General features: G+C 51.0%; 1 protein-coding gene across 3 annotated transcripts in view; it reads right to left on the bottom strand.

Moving 5' to 3' along the window:
* The window catches only part of NLGN2 (neuroligin 2), a 60433-nt gene that overhangs the window by 21524 nt on the left and 26036 nt on the right, over window positions 1–12873 (bottom strand). Inside the window, exon 3 of one of the 3 annotated variants that reach the window (XM_053261897.1) lies at window positions 3984–4040. The exons of the other annotated variants lie outside the window; for them this stretch is intronic. Within the exon in view, the coding sequence (XP_053117872.1) occupies window positions 3984–4040 (57 nt within the window). The remainder of the gene's footprint in view (window positions 1–3983; window positions 4041–12873) is intronic. 3 annotated transcript variants of the gene reach the window in all.

Below are 12873 nucleotides of genomic sequence, written 5' to 3'. Positions count from 1 at the left end.
CTCCATCCCCTGAGGGGAATATCTTACAAATAGTTCACACTTCTAGTCTCCCATTCATATGCAACCAGGGCGGGCCCTGCTTAGCTAAGGGGACAAGTCATGCTGACTACCACAAGACCAGCTCTCCTCTCCTCTAGGACTTCATATCAGAGGACTACAACTCCCACCCTCCCCAGCTGCAATAAACTGCAGCTGGGGATGATAAGTGTTGTGGTCCAATAACCGCTGAAGAGCCCTGTTACAGAGGATACTAGCTAGGTATGCTGGGCCTTTTCAGGAAGAAAAGTTGAACATCAGAAGCAAGATTCTGGGCCTGCTCCTTCCCGGATGTGCAGGTTTTCTATTGCAAAGAGTGTTTTTAACTAAGGGGAACAGCTGGAAGATGTGGTTCTTTCCATGTAGAGTTTGAGATGGCATAGCACACATATTCGGCCACATGCATAAACTAGGCAAGATCTGTAGAGGTAGCAAAGTGTGGGAAGGATCTCTTCAACTGGAAGAGCCTTTTGTGGGAAGCATGTTCAGGGTTACATCACTGAAAAGATGGGCTGAGGGGGGATTTCCACCCCACCCACCCCCGCAACAACAGCAGAGAATGTCCTGTTTCATAGAACCCAGGGAAAGCCATGTGTTACATGTGGCTGAAATACCAAGAGAGTTTTGACTCTTATGTGTATGACATAACTCTAGCGTACACAGCCATCACAGGCCCCATGATCCGTGTTCCCTCTAAGGTGTGTGCACGTGCGTGCGCTCACAAGTTTTTTGCTGTCTGCTCAGTTAATTTCAGATCCCACTCAGGTTGAATCAGGAAGGCCCCATTCTGAATGTGTGTGTGCATACACTGCCTTGACACTCCCGCCCAGAACAAAGCTCATTCCGCACAGAGATGGAAAAAATGAGCAAGAGCACTGCCCATCGTGCATTGGGAAAATCTCCTTTGTAAGCCCCATTGACATGACTAGGATCTGCACAGGAGCATTATAACTGAGTGTACCAGGGGGCTGACATGGGCACCAACTGGCCACTGCCTTTGATGTCGTCAGCAACTGCTAAGCTCTTGCACCGTTCTTGCTCATTTCAATAAGGCTTTTACAGGATAACTTCCCAGTGGAACTGGGTCACAAGTCCATTTTTGCCCTTTCATTCAATAAACCAAAAATATCCATATCCACATTTTTATTACCCATATCCCTGCCTCTCCTCTCTGATGCTTTTTCACACCTCTTTAAAAAACACACACCTTCTTTTCCCTCTCCCTGCTCAGATTAGGATTCTAACTCTAGTTTCTAGTTTAACTCTGGACAAAGGGGATAGGGAAGCAGAGAAAGTCTCAGCCTACTTCTATGAAGGATTAATTTTATTTTCCTTTCCACCAAAATCCCCCCTCTGGCCATATTTTCGAGACATGGATCCACACAGCTAGAAACAAAGGCATTTTAGCATTTTGTGGGAAGCTGTCACTGAAAATAATTCATGCCACAGAAAATGACAGCACCCTTCCTAAGCAGGCTTCCTCAGAAGCAAGTCCCACTGAAGCTGTATCTACCCTGTAAGTCATTTTATATCCCTTTAACTGTCATGGCTCCCACCTAAGAATCTTCTACTGTAGTTTGGTGAAGGGTTGAGAATTCTCTGGTACAGTTTACTATCCACCCACCCACCCACACTACAATTCCTAGGATTCCCTGGGAAGTGGGAAGTGCCTATTAAACCAGTTTAAGGGCCGGTTCAGATGACGTGCGTGTGATCCGGTTGGGGTCACATCATGAGCGTACCCACACCATCACTGCAGGATGTCCCAAAGTGCTATCTGAGTGTCCTTTAATCGTGTGAGGGGAATGCTCGCCCCTAAACATGCACTCCAGTACCATATTAAATAGGGCTTTGGAGCACACATAGAGGGATGATTCAGGCAGATAGACCCCTCATGCAATTAAAGGATGCCCAGACAACACACTGAGTGTTCCGCAGTGATGTCAGGCTGGGCACTGATCCTGCGTGCCGGCCGGTTTTCATCTGAACCAGCCCTACATCTTTAGTGTGGCTGTGCCCTCAGTTCAGTATGACTTATATCCCAAACAGAGCTGAGTATTGCCACCTAAAATGGTAAAATGGCCAAGTACAAATATTTACCAATTATTTTTCCCCAATTACTTCCAGAATTGCTATAATAGCTCTATGCTCATTTAGTAAATTGGTTCAGGACGGAGCTCTTTTTAGTGTATGAATTATTGCAGCTGGAGTGATACTTTTATAAGAAAACGCACATAGATTTTCTTGGGCTTTGCAACCTTTTGATAATTAGTTGTTCCTTTTCTCAGCACCCTAACCCTGTCTCCTCTCTTTTCTCCTTCACGACCTGCCCATGGCATATACATGTCCAAATATTTCAGAACGTTGTTTTCACACACATCATATTGTGTTAAGTTTTCCTTTAGCTTAAATATGGCCCAAAAAGTCTGCCAAAAATTCCATGTTCTACATGCCACCACGTTGCTAGGCAATTAAAATTAAAAATAAAAAGCTCCCAAGATGGCAGCCAATATCCCAAGGGGCCATATTTCCCATGGGGAACTGCAGTATTTGCCTAGAAGACACTTCCCATGATTCCCTGCTCTATTGCATAGTTCTAGTCCCAGGTTCTCGCTGGGCCTACTATTAAGGCTTGGCAGTGAAACACTTAAGGGAACTTTAGATTTTTTGAACCATCTCTCTGCCCCATGTTGCTAAGCAACTGCAATGCCTTGTGGGAGTTGTGGTTTCTGACCTCTGTGGCTAAGCTCTCCCTCACGGGGTGTTGTATCAACTGGCCAACTTCCCATATAGTTGGTAAGCAGATACAATACCACACTAGAATTGTCGGCCTCGGTTCATAGGCTCCCATTTTCCCTTTTTTTCTTTCAGCCCTATTAGACTACAACTCCCATGATACACTGAGGTTAAAAGCCAGGTTACATCTTCTATGATGCAGTTATGGTGAGACATGGGGAAATTAAGCTACTGCCACTTACCTCCATAGTCCTACACAGCCCCACAGAACTACACCTCCCATGATGCACTGTGGGTCAAATGAACACACTGCTTCAGGGAAATGTAGTTCTTTCTCTGTTCCTTCCTCTTTTCTGCTAAAATGGTTCAGGGGATATTAGGTTCTCCCTCCCCATCTCCCCCTACCCCAGTATGTGATGGCAAATATTTTTCCTCCATGATTTCTGCCTGTTTTGCAAGTGTTAAAGGCACAGATCATTTACAAAGTGGTGTTGCTAACTCAGAAGACCTTAAATTCCACACCGGGGGGAAATACAGTTTTTTAAAAAATCATTAATTCTGTGTGTATAGAGAAGATGGTTGAACAATTGCAACAGAGTAACAAAAACAGATTTCCTTCCATGAAATTCATTATTTTCTCACATCCTTGTTTTGCAGTTCAGCAGCAATTAAGTAGCAAGAAAGACATGAAGGGAACTAAGCCCAAGGTACATCTCCACAAACTTCCACTTTAAATTCGAACGCGGAAGAAGTGGGCCAGGAGGATGAACGGAAAACAGGCCACCACCTGGTTGATGCGGGGAACTTTTCTCTCCTACCAACACACCCAGCCACCAACCCAAATAAATTATTTCTCTAGGCAATAAAAATCTCCTTTAACCCATTCGTCTACTGTCCTAGTTGGATTAAGGGCCATTTTTCCCTTCCAAAAAAATGGAATTTAAAAAAGAACAGGAAAAGGTAAAGAAAGAAGGAAAAGAAGGCACTGACGAAAATTGGTGATGATTTTGGAAAACAAGAAGGAGTGTATATATATTTTTATATATTGTTGTTCAAAGAGAAGACCAAAAAAAGGAAAAAGGGGGGAGGGGTCAAAAGTTTTTTAAATATATTATTCGTTCTGGTTTTTATAAAAAAAAGAAGTAAAAACCAAAAAAAAGGAAAATATCTTTTTTTAAAAAGCAAGATTGTGAAACATGCAGCAAAAATACCTTCGTCTGGAGTGGGATTGTTAGTAGACGCCTCGTCACGCTTTTTCGTGAGCGGACCTAAGAGCAAGAAAAAAGAAGAAAAAAGAAAAATGGGACAGGGGGAAAAAAAGAGAGAGAAAGATCAAGAAAAAAAGAGATCGGTTTTTGGTTCATCAAAAAGGGAAAAAAGCAATATTTCTTTTTCTTTTCTTTTTTAAAGCAAAATACAAACAATCTTTAGATTTTTTCTGGTTGGGTGTGTCTGTCTCTGTGTGTGTGTGTGTGTGTGTTTCTTTTCCCCCACCGAGAAAAAAATATGACACAGAAATACAGAGAAATCGGAAGCTGTGAAATTAAAGGTTGGTTAGAGAAGAAACCGGGAGGGAAAGGTTGGAGTGGGATTCTGGAGGAGCCAAACTGAAAACCTCATGGAACCCAGGGGTGGGGAAGGGGGATCGTTTGTCCCACGGCATGTATAAGGATCAGGGAGATTTCTGTGGGGAAAGCAGCAGCTTATGGGGCTGCTGCTGCCCCACTGCAGGGTCCCACAAAAGTGTTTGGTTTGAAAAGTGTTCATGTATGTCTGAGGGTTGCAGAGAGGAGCAGCTGAGAAGGAGACTAGGGGTGGCCATGTCATATATATTGTCAGACCAAATTGGTTTGAGTGGCGGGGGCAGAAGAATGATGCTGAAGGAAGGAAGGAAGGAAGGAAGGAAGGAGCATTTCCACAGGGATGGAAGGAAGTGTTGGGGGGCGAGAGATGAAAGAGAGGGGAGGATTGGGGTCACCCCTCCTTTTTAGGCAGGACTTCTGTGCTCACAGGTGAATCCCAAGGACTGCTTAATTAGCCAGGTATGATGGATGTCCCACAGCATACTCATTGCAGTGGGAATGGACCAGCCTACTATACCAGCACGTTCCTTAGCCCACTGCCCCTGCGCAACTCAGAGTTCAGTGCTTATCGGAGGAAGGTGGTGCTGAACCTGAGGAGAATCCAAAATTGCATGGAGGAAGCCTCTCTGGGTTCAGCGCTGCCCTCCTGAGACAAGCCCTGAACTCTGGGATGCCCGGGGGGGATGGCTAAGCAATGGGGGGTAGGACTGAGGTTCCCCCTCAATCCAGGTACACTGTGACTGTGCCCACTTCCGTAATGCCTGAAAAGAGCAATTTATTCCTGGTGTGGGGATGTAGTGCTTGGGAAGGCTGCACCTCCTGAATTCCTGCCTGTCATGCAGCTTTTTAAGGTACCGGTATCCCGCCACAAACGAGGAAGGAAGGGACAGAATGATGAAAGAGGAGCGCAGGGAAGGATGAGAGCGGCAAGGAAGAGCAAGTGAGACAGTACATAAAGCTTGTGTCTTGAGGAGCTCTTTTTAATTGGTGTCCTACCGAGATGGTTCAACTTCTTGGGCGACAGCCAAGGACCCAGCGGGAGGCTGAAGAGGCGTGAAGATGGGACTCTTGGTTTCCTAGAAGGGCCGTGTGTGAGGAAGGCGGGGGGGGGGGTCTCTCTTGGAGGGGGGGTGCCTAGGGATCCATCCAGCCCAAGCTTGCTTGGCTGGGGAAGCAGGGAGGGGGCCAGAGGGAAACCCAAACTCAGCCAAAGGCAGGGATCATCGGGCCTCCAAGCGCACACACCAGGAACGGTCCAGCGAACGCAGGCGGGCCGGAATCACCTTGCTGGATGGGACCAAAGACCCCCAAGCTGCACCATTGCCTCTCTCGCCTGTGGGGTGGCCACCCAGCCGCCCTACCCTGCGAGGGGGGAGGCCGCTTGGCTCCCAGGCCGTGCATCGAAACCTCCTTTCAGGTGGTTCTTTCCCCACCCCTGCATGCAAATAGACCTTTAAAACTCTGGCAGGCTGTCGCAAGAACAGAAGGGGGCACAGCAAAGGCTGTGTGGGGCAATGGAAGGGGGCCAGAGGAGGGTCTTGCCTGCTCAGAAGACCAGGGCTGCATGCCTTCGGCCCTCCAGCTGGCTTTGGACTACAACTCCCATCGTCCCCCGCCACAGTGGTTGGGGTGACGGGAGTTGTCGTCCAATGACTGCAGGAGGGCCGAAGTTACGCAGCGTGAGAGAGAACCCTGCCTTCCTCACAGCCCTTCTGCAGTGGACAGGGAGGAAAGAGAGAGCGCAAGGGAGATCAACTGGAAATGCTCCAGCTGTTGCTGGACTCCAACTCCCATCACGCCCAGCTGCAATAAACTGCAGCTGGGGGTGATGGGAGTTGGAGTCCAGCAACCGCTGGAGGGCCAAAGGCATGCCGCGTGGAGAGGTGGAAGGGGGACACAGAGACAGAGATGGATGGGAGGGAGATCTAGTCTGGGGCAGAACAGCGGGGCTCCCTTCTGCTTCTCCGCCCTCTCCCTCCCTGATGTTAGGGGGAAACTGGCATTGACAGATTAAGACAGAAGGGTTTTTCACGGGCTGGCAACTCGCCTGGGGGCAGCAGCCACTGCTAAAAAAAGAGTCCAATGTGAGAGGAAGGGAGGGTGAGAGGGAAGGAGGGAGGGGGCTTGCCGATGCCCCTCAGCCCTCCTGACCTGTGCCCCGCCGCCTCCTAGCTGGGTCAGGCCCATGCCTGACCCTGGGAAACAGCCCCCGCCCGGCTGGAAGCAGCAAGGCCGGCCTGCCCGCCACCTCGCCTTGCAGTATTCCGGCCATCTGGGGTCCCGGAGATTAACAGCCATTTATGCTGAGAGCAAAAGGAAGGGGCGCGCTCCTCCCCATGTGGGGTCACCCTAATTAGTGCGCTGGGGGGTGGGGAGCGGGGGCTCAATCCCCCAGAATGCAGGGAGCTCTCTTGGGCCTCTGGCTCAGTATCATCTACCCCAGGGGCTCTCAGGCTTGGGTCCCCAGATATTGCTGGACTACAACTCCCATCATCCACAGCCACAGCGGCCGAAGGCAACATGGAGCTAGTGGCTTTGGATCCAGCCCTACCTGCAGATGTGGCCAGAACGGAACCTGTGCCCTTCTGCATGCCAAGCTGGTGCTCTAGATCTGAACTGCAGCCCCTCCCTCTTAATCTAGTGGGAAGATCTCCTGCACAGGTCTCACTGAAATGAACAGGGGCTGCACAAGCACTGTTCTGCCCCCCCCCAAGTCTTGAGGGATGTGATTTGGCGAGGGGGCTGGCTACTCTCCCTTGATCCTTCCTCACAGAGCTCCAGCTCCGGGGGACACTGCGAGCGGGAATGAATGTGGAGCCTCCATATCCAGAGGCAGTCTGCCTGTGAATACCAGACCATGGGGAACGAGAGCAGAGAGGGCTGCTGCCTTCCTGCTTGCGGGCTTCCTAGGAGGCATCAGGTTGACCACTGCAGGGAACAGGGTGCTGGAGGAGAGAAGGAATTGGGTCTGATCCGGCAGGGCTGGAGAGAAGTCTTGGCATTTCCCAGAAATGCGGAAAGCGCGGGGTGCGGGGGGGGGTGTATTTCCATGTTTCAAAACTTGACTGAGAGTGGGCCAGTTCTCACGGTGCTTATCTAGGTACGAGGAGTGGCCAGGTAGGGTTTGGGGAGAGCCACGTACGCTCCCGGCTGGCCGTCATCAAAGGAGGAGGAGGGGGAAAGGATGGCCGAGGAGCTGAGTCTGGAGGCAGGCAGCAGTGCTGAGCCTGGAACTTGCACCCGGCTCCAGAGAGAGGGTGGAGGGAAAGCACTCCCCACCTATGCCTCCCGCCTCCATGCCCATCTCACAAACAACCCTTTCCCCAGCTTCCTCCTATTTTGACGGTTGAATTCTCACCACCGCCAGTCCGGCTGGGAGGGCTTTGGATCAGCCCCTGGACCCCACCTGGACACTCACTCCTCCTCACCGCTGGTTTTCGTGGAGGGTGACTTTGGGAGAAATGGGGAGGGGGCAGGCCGGGCTGCCGCTCCCACAGTGGCTGCGGTCAGGGTCCCAGCCACCAATTCCTCCTCTGGCCTCTGTCGTGGCAGCTCAAGAGTCACTTTCAGCTCAAGGGACAAGGGGCCACCAGGCTGCGGACCCCCCATTTAACACCTTTCAGGCTTGGAAACAAGATGGGCTGTTAAGGCTGCCTGGGCGATCCTGTGCAGAAGCATTGGGGGAAAGGAATCTAAACGCGTCTTCACGGCAAGAAAAACTATTTCATAGAGCAGATTCCAGTCTCTTCCCCTGGCCCAAATATCCAGGCTGCAGAGAAATCTCTATCTATCATCTCTCTCTACATCATGAAGATCATCAGGAGGGGTCTGTCGTTGGGTGCCCGGGTTCATCTAGCTTGTGGTCAGCACCCCTTATCTTCCCTGGAGGCCTTCAGGAGAGCCTTAAAGACCCATCTTTTTAGTTAGCCTGGCTTTTAATGATATCTAGTTTTTCATTTTAATCTGGTTAAAATGGTTTTTTTAAAAATTCTGATTGTTTTATTATGTGATTTTAATTGTTTTACTATGTGTTTTTGATTTTAATGTGAACCACCCTGAGCTGTTTTAGGAAGGGCGGTATATTAATTAATGAATTAAATATTTGTTGGCTGGCTCCATGAAATGCTACAATCCACTCCTGATGGTCTCTCTCTCTCTCTCTCTCTCTCTCTCTCTCTTTTTTTAAAAGGAAACCGTGTAATGAATCACGTGCACAATTATAATGGCCCCCAGAGAATGTGGAAATTCCCTGGGAATTTCCCCTGGGAAATTGATGGCAAGGGGGCTTGTGCAAGAGAACTGCCCAGTGGATCGTGACCAGACCTACCTCCCCACTCCCCCACTCCGTGGCTCTGAACAGTGGCCAGAGACCAGAACCTGAGGCAGCTGGTTCGGAGCTTGGGCTGTGAGCACCAGGCTGTGGGGAAGGCTGGCCCCAACCCCTCCTGGACTTGACCACTGAGCTTCTCTCTTTGGCTCCTGATGAGGGCTGGGTGCAGAGATGGCCCTGCCTTTCAAGCACAGGAAGCTCTCTTGGCTAGCCTTCTTTGGGAGCCTTCCTCACCTGGCTTCTGTTCCCAACCTTGCAAGAAAGATGTGGGTCCAGGGAGCCAGGCTTCACCATGTGAACCCCAGCTCCTTAGGGCTGAGTTCCAGAGTTTCCTTCCAGCACAGGAGCACTACTCAGGGGAGGTGGGAAGTAAGCCGCAGGAAAGAGAGCACTCCTGCACTTGTGCAGAGTGCCTTCTCCAACACACGTGAGTCACCACAACTGGGCTGGTCCTCCCGCCCAGCACTGAAATGCTCTAGAGCAGGGATTCTCAAGGTTGGGTCCCCAGATGTTATTGGACTTCAACTCCCATAATCCCCAACCAAAGGCCACTGGGGCTGGGGATTCTGGGAGTTGAAGTCCACTGACATCTGGGGACCCAACGTTGAGAATCCCTGCTCTGGAGGGCTTCCTGGTTGGCTCCAGCTCTTTGATTATGTTAGTAAAGGACATTATTACTAAGGATGCCATCGGGCCAAAAAAAACCTTAGTTGATTCGGCTGTCAGTTTTAGCTTGGTTGATTCAGCTGTAACAGGGGTGACCAACTTGAAGCTCTCCAGGTGTTGCTGGGCTACAATGCCGGCGTCCCTAGCCACAGGATAATGGTTGCTGTAGTCCAACACCAGCTGGAAACTTGCCTCCGGCTGGCCACAATGTTCCCTCTCACAGGGATTCCCAGATGTTGTTGACTACAACTCCCAGAATCCCCAGCCAAAGGCCACTGCAGCTGGGGATGCTGGGAGTTGTAGTCAACAAACATCTGGGAATCCCTGTTAGAGGGAACACTGGTTGGCCACCCCGATCGAGCAGTTCAGCAAATGAGAAAAACAGTAGGGCTGTTCTCACGCTCAAGAATGGGGTAGGAGAAGGCTCTGGCCCTAATTCGGGAGTCGGGCATGGCTCCCGAACCGTGAGAACTCTCCCGTGAGAACTCAAGGTAGGAGGAGGAGGAAATGTTCATATGTGAGCTGGGGGCAGAGGCAGGCGGTAGTGACAAGCCCAAAACTTGTACCCAGCACCAGAGTCAGGGTCGTGGGGAAGCACTCCCGGCACCTGTCCCCTCCATCCCCAGCTCGCCGACGAGCCTTTCCCCTCCTCCTGCCTTGATTCTAGAATTCTCCTGATGGCCAGTCAGGAGCGCGTACAGCCCCCGGATTATGGTAGGGGGCGCGTCACCTACCCGAATGCCGATCATGAGAACAGCCCAAGTAGTTCATAAGGGGGGGGGGACATACTTTTCTTTTTTAGATGATGTCATAGCAAGTGTCTTTGAAGAGGTATCCCCCCTTCTCAGTTTTTAATAATTATTTGTGTTTAAAACCATGCTTTAAAAATAAATAATCTGATGCCTGATTAATCAGGGACACCTTTTTAGTTCAATGCCTCTTAAAATAGGTTGATATAGCCCAGGGGTGCTCAAACTTGGGTCCCCAGATGTTTTTGGACTACAGCTTTGGCCATTGTGGTTGTGGATGATAGTAGTTCAGCAACACCTGATGGGGACCTGAGCTGGAGAACCCCTGCTATAGCCGATCATTCCAGGAAACATCATTTCCACTCTGATTCATCAATTAACCTATCTTTGCAACTATGCATACAGGACCGTGAGGGATGGAAAGGTTTAGGAAGCAAAGGGAACTTGCCTTCTGCTGAGTAGGTCCAGTGATCTGTCTAGCCCAGGAGACTAACAGGGGTGCTCTGAGATTTTGTCAGGAAAAGGTTGGTCCCAGTCTGGTTACCTGAGGCCCTTTTAACTGGAGACAACAGGGATTGCCCCAGGAACATAGGAAGCTGCCGTATACCGAGTCAGACCATTGGGCCACCTAGCTCAGTACTATCCACACAGACTGGCAGCGGCTTCTCTGAGGTTGCAGGCAGGAGTCTCTCCCAGACTTTTCTTGGAGATGCTGCCAGGGAGGGAACTGGGAACCTTCTGCTCTTCCCAGAGAGGCTCCATCCCCTGAGGGGAAGATCTTACAATGATCAAACATGTAGTCTCCCATTCAAATGCAAACTAGGGCAGACCCTGCTTAGCCAAGGGGACACTTGACAAGACCAGCTGCCACAAGACCTAACTGAGCAAAGAGACACCTTCTAAAGTGGTGGCTGTCTTACATTTAGCAGGGGGAGAGCAACTGGCCCTATCCAACCCCAGCACAGCACCCCTCCGGTGGCTGTTGCTGGTATCTGCCTTATGCTTCTTTTTAGACTGTGAGCCCTTTGGGGACAGGGACCCATCTTCTTGATGTATTATTTATTTGTCTATGTAAACCACTTTGAGAACTTTGACTGAAGAGCGGTATATAAATATTCGTAGTAGTCATAGCAGTAGGTGGGCTGTCATGGAACTGGACATGGCATCTGTGCTCATCCTGCTGGAGCTTCATGGAACAGAAGGACCTGCCTTCCCCCCAGTCAGACCCTTGGGCGGTCTGGCTCAGAGCCGTCGGCACTGACAGGCAGCAGCGCTTGGGCGGTTTCATACTCAGGGGGGTCTCTCCCAGGCCTCCCTGGAGATGCTGCCGCGGACTGACGCTGGGACCTCCTGATTGCAAAGCCGGTGCCCTGCAACCGACCCACTAAACTCTGGCAAAACCTCGAGAGGAGAGCTAGTCTTGTGGTCACAAGCCTGACCTGTCCTCTTAGCTAAGCAGGGTCCACCCTGGTTGCATCTGAATGGGAGACTAGAAGTGTGAGCAGCACTGGAAGAGATTCCCCTCAGCAGGGGATGGAGCCGCTCTGGGAAGAGCATCTAGGTTAGTTCCAAGTCCGCCGCCCGCCCCGCCCGCCCCAGCAGCATCTCCAAAATAGGGCTGAGAGAGACTCCTGCCTGCAACCTTGGAGAAGCCACTGCCATTCTGGGTAGACAATACTGAGCTAGATGGACCATGGGCCTGACTCAGTAGATGGCAGCTCCTATGTTCTTCTAACTCACTTGGGTCACTGGAGTGGCAATTTGGCAGGGAATCTCAACAGCTGCTTATCTCAAAGTGCATTCAAAGAGGCTGCTGCTTCTGGAGAGGAGCAGAGGAGGCCTTTTGCCTTGTGTGACTTGTTCCTTCCCTGCTATTAAGCAGCCCCTTGCTAAGTGGGCGCATCTCTGCTCTTTGCACCCCTGCCTCCTCCCATCAGCGCAAAGCCCAGCCTGCCCCCCCCACTCCCGCCACACGGGGGGGGGGAGGGCGTTATCCAGGTGAGGAAGGAGCGAGGAAGGATCCCCTCGCCATGGACCTGAGCCCTCTCAGGTGGGAAGAGGACCTGGAGAGGCCTCTCCTCCTTTCTCCCCAACGAGAGCTGACATTTCTCTGAAATGCCCTGGGCAGCCTGTGACCGAAGAAGAGAGCAAGAAGAGGAGAGGGAGCAGAAAAGAGGGGCGGGGGGGTGGGGAGGGGGGGGCGCCTGGCCCTGCCGGCTCCAGAAGGGGGCACTGTAGGAGCAGCCAGGAGGCAAGGAAGCTTCCTTGCCTTGTTTTTCTGCAGACTGGTTTGGGATTTGCTTTTGCTATTTTTATTTATTTATTTAATGCAATTCTTTTTCCCCCGTTGCCAAGGCAACTGACTTAGGCATGCTGCAAAAAGGATGGCAGGCGGGAGACGGGGCACCACCACCACCACCGAGGAGGCTCGCTCCTCCTCCTTCCCAGCATGCCTTGCACCTGCTGCTCTTTCTCCTGGGCAGGAGGCAGTTCCCCCCTCCTTCTCTCCCATCCAGCAGCGCCCTGACCTTTTCCCAACGGACCCCAATAGAGGAGGATTTTGAGGGAGCTGGGAAACAGTGAGGAGTCGTGTCAAAGGAAGGGAAGCATGTTTGGAGAAGAGAGGCCAGGGCTTCCAGAGTCTCCCAGAAGCCAGAGCAAAGGTCTCTGGGAGCCTTCTAAGCACCTCCAAGAGACCACAGTCAAGGATTCTGGGAGTCTCCAAGAGGCCACAATAAAGGCTTATCGGATTAGGAAAGAGGATGTTTGGGTT

Source organism: Hemicordylus capensis, chromosome 6 (genome assembly GCF_027244095.1).
Source record: "Hemicordylus capensis ecotype Gifberg chromosome 6, rHemCap1.1.pri, whole genome shotgun sequence".
In the NCBI taxonomy this organism is placed as follows: Eukaryota; Metazoa; Chordata; class Lepidosauria; order Squamata; family Cordylidae; genus Hemicordylus; species Hemicordylus capensis.
The sequence above is the reverse complement of the archived record's forward strand: the minus strand, read 5'-3'. Positions and strand labels throughout refer to the sequence as shown.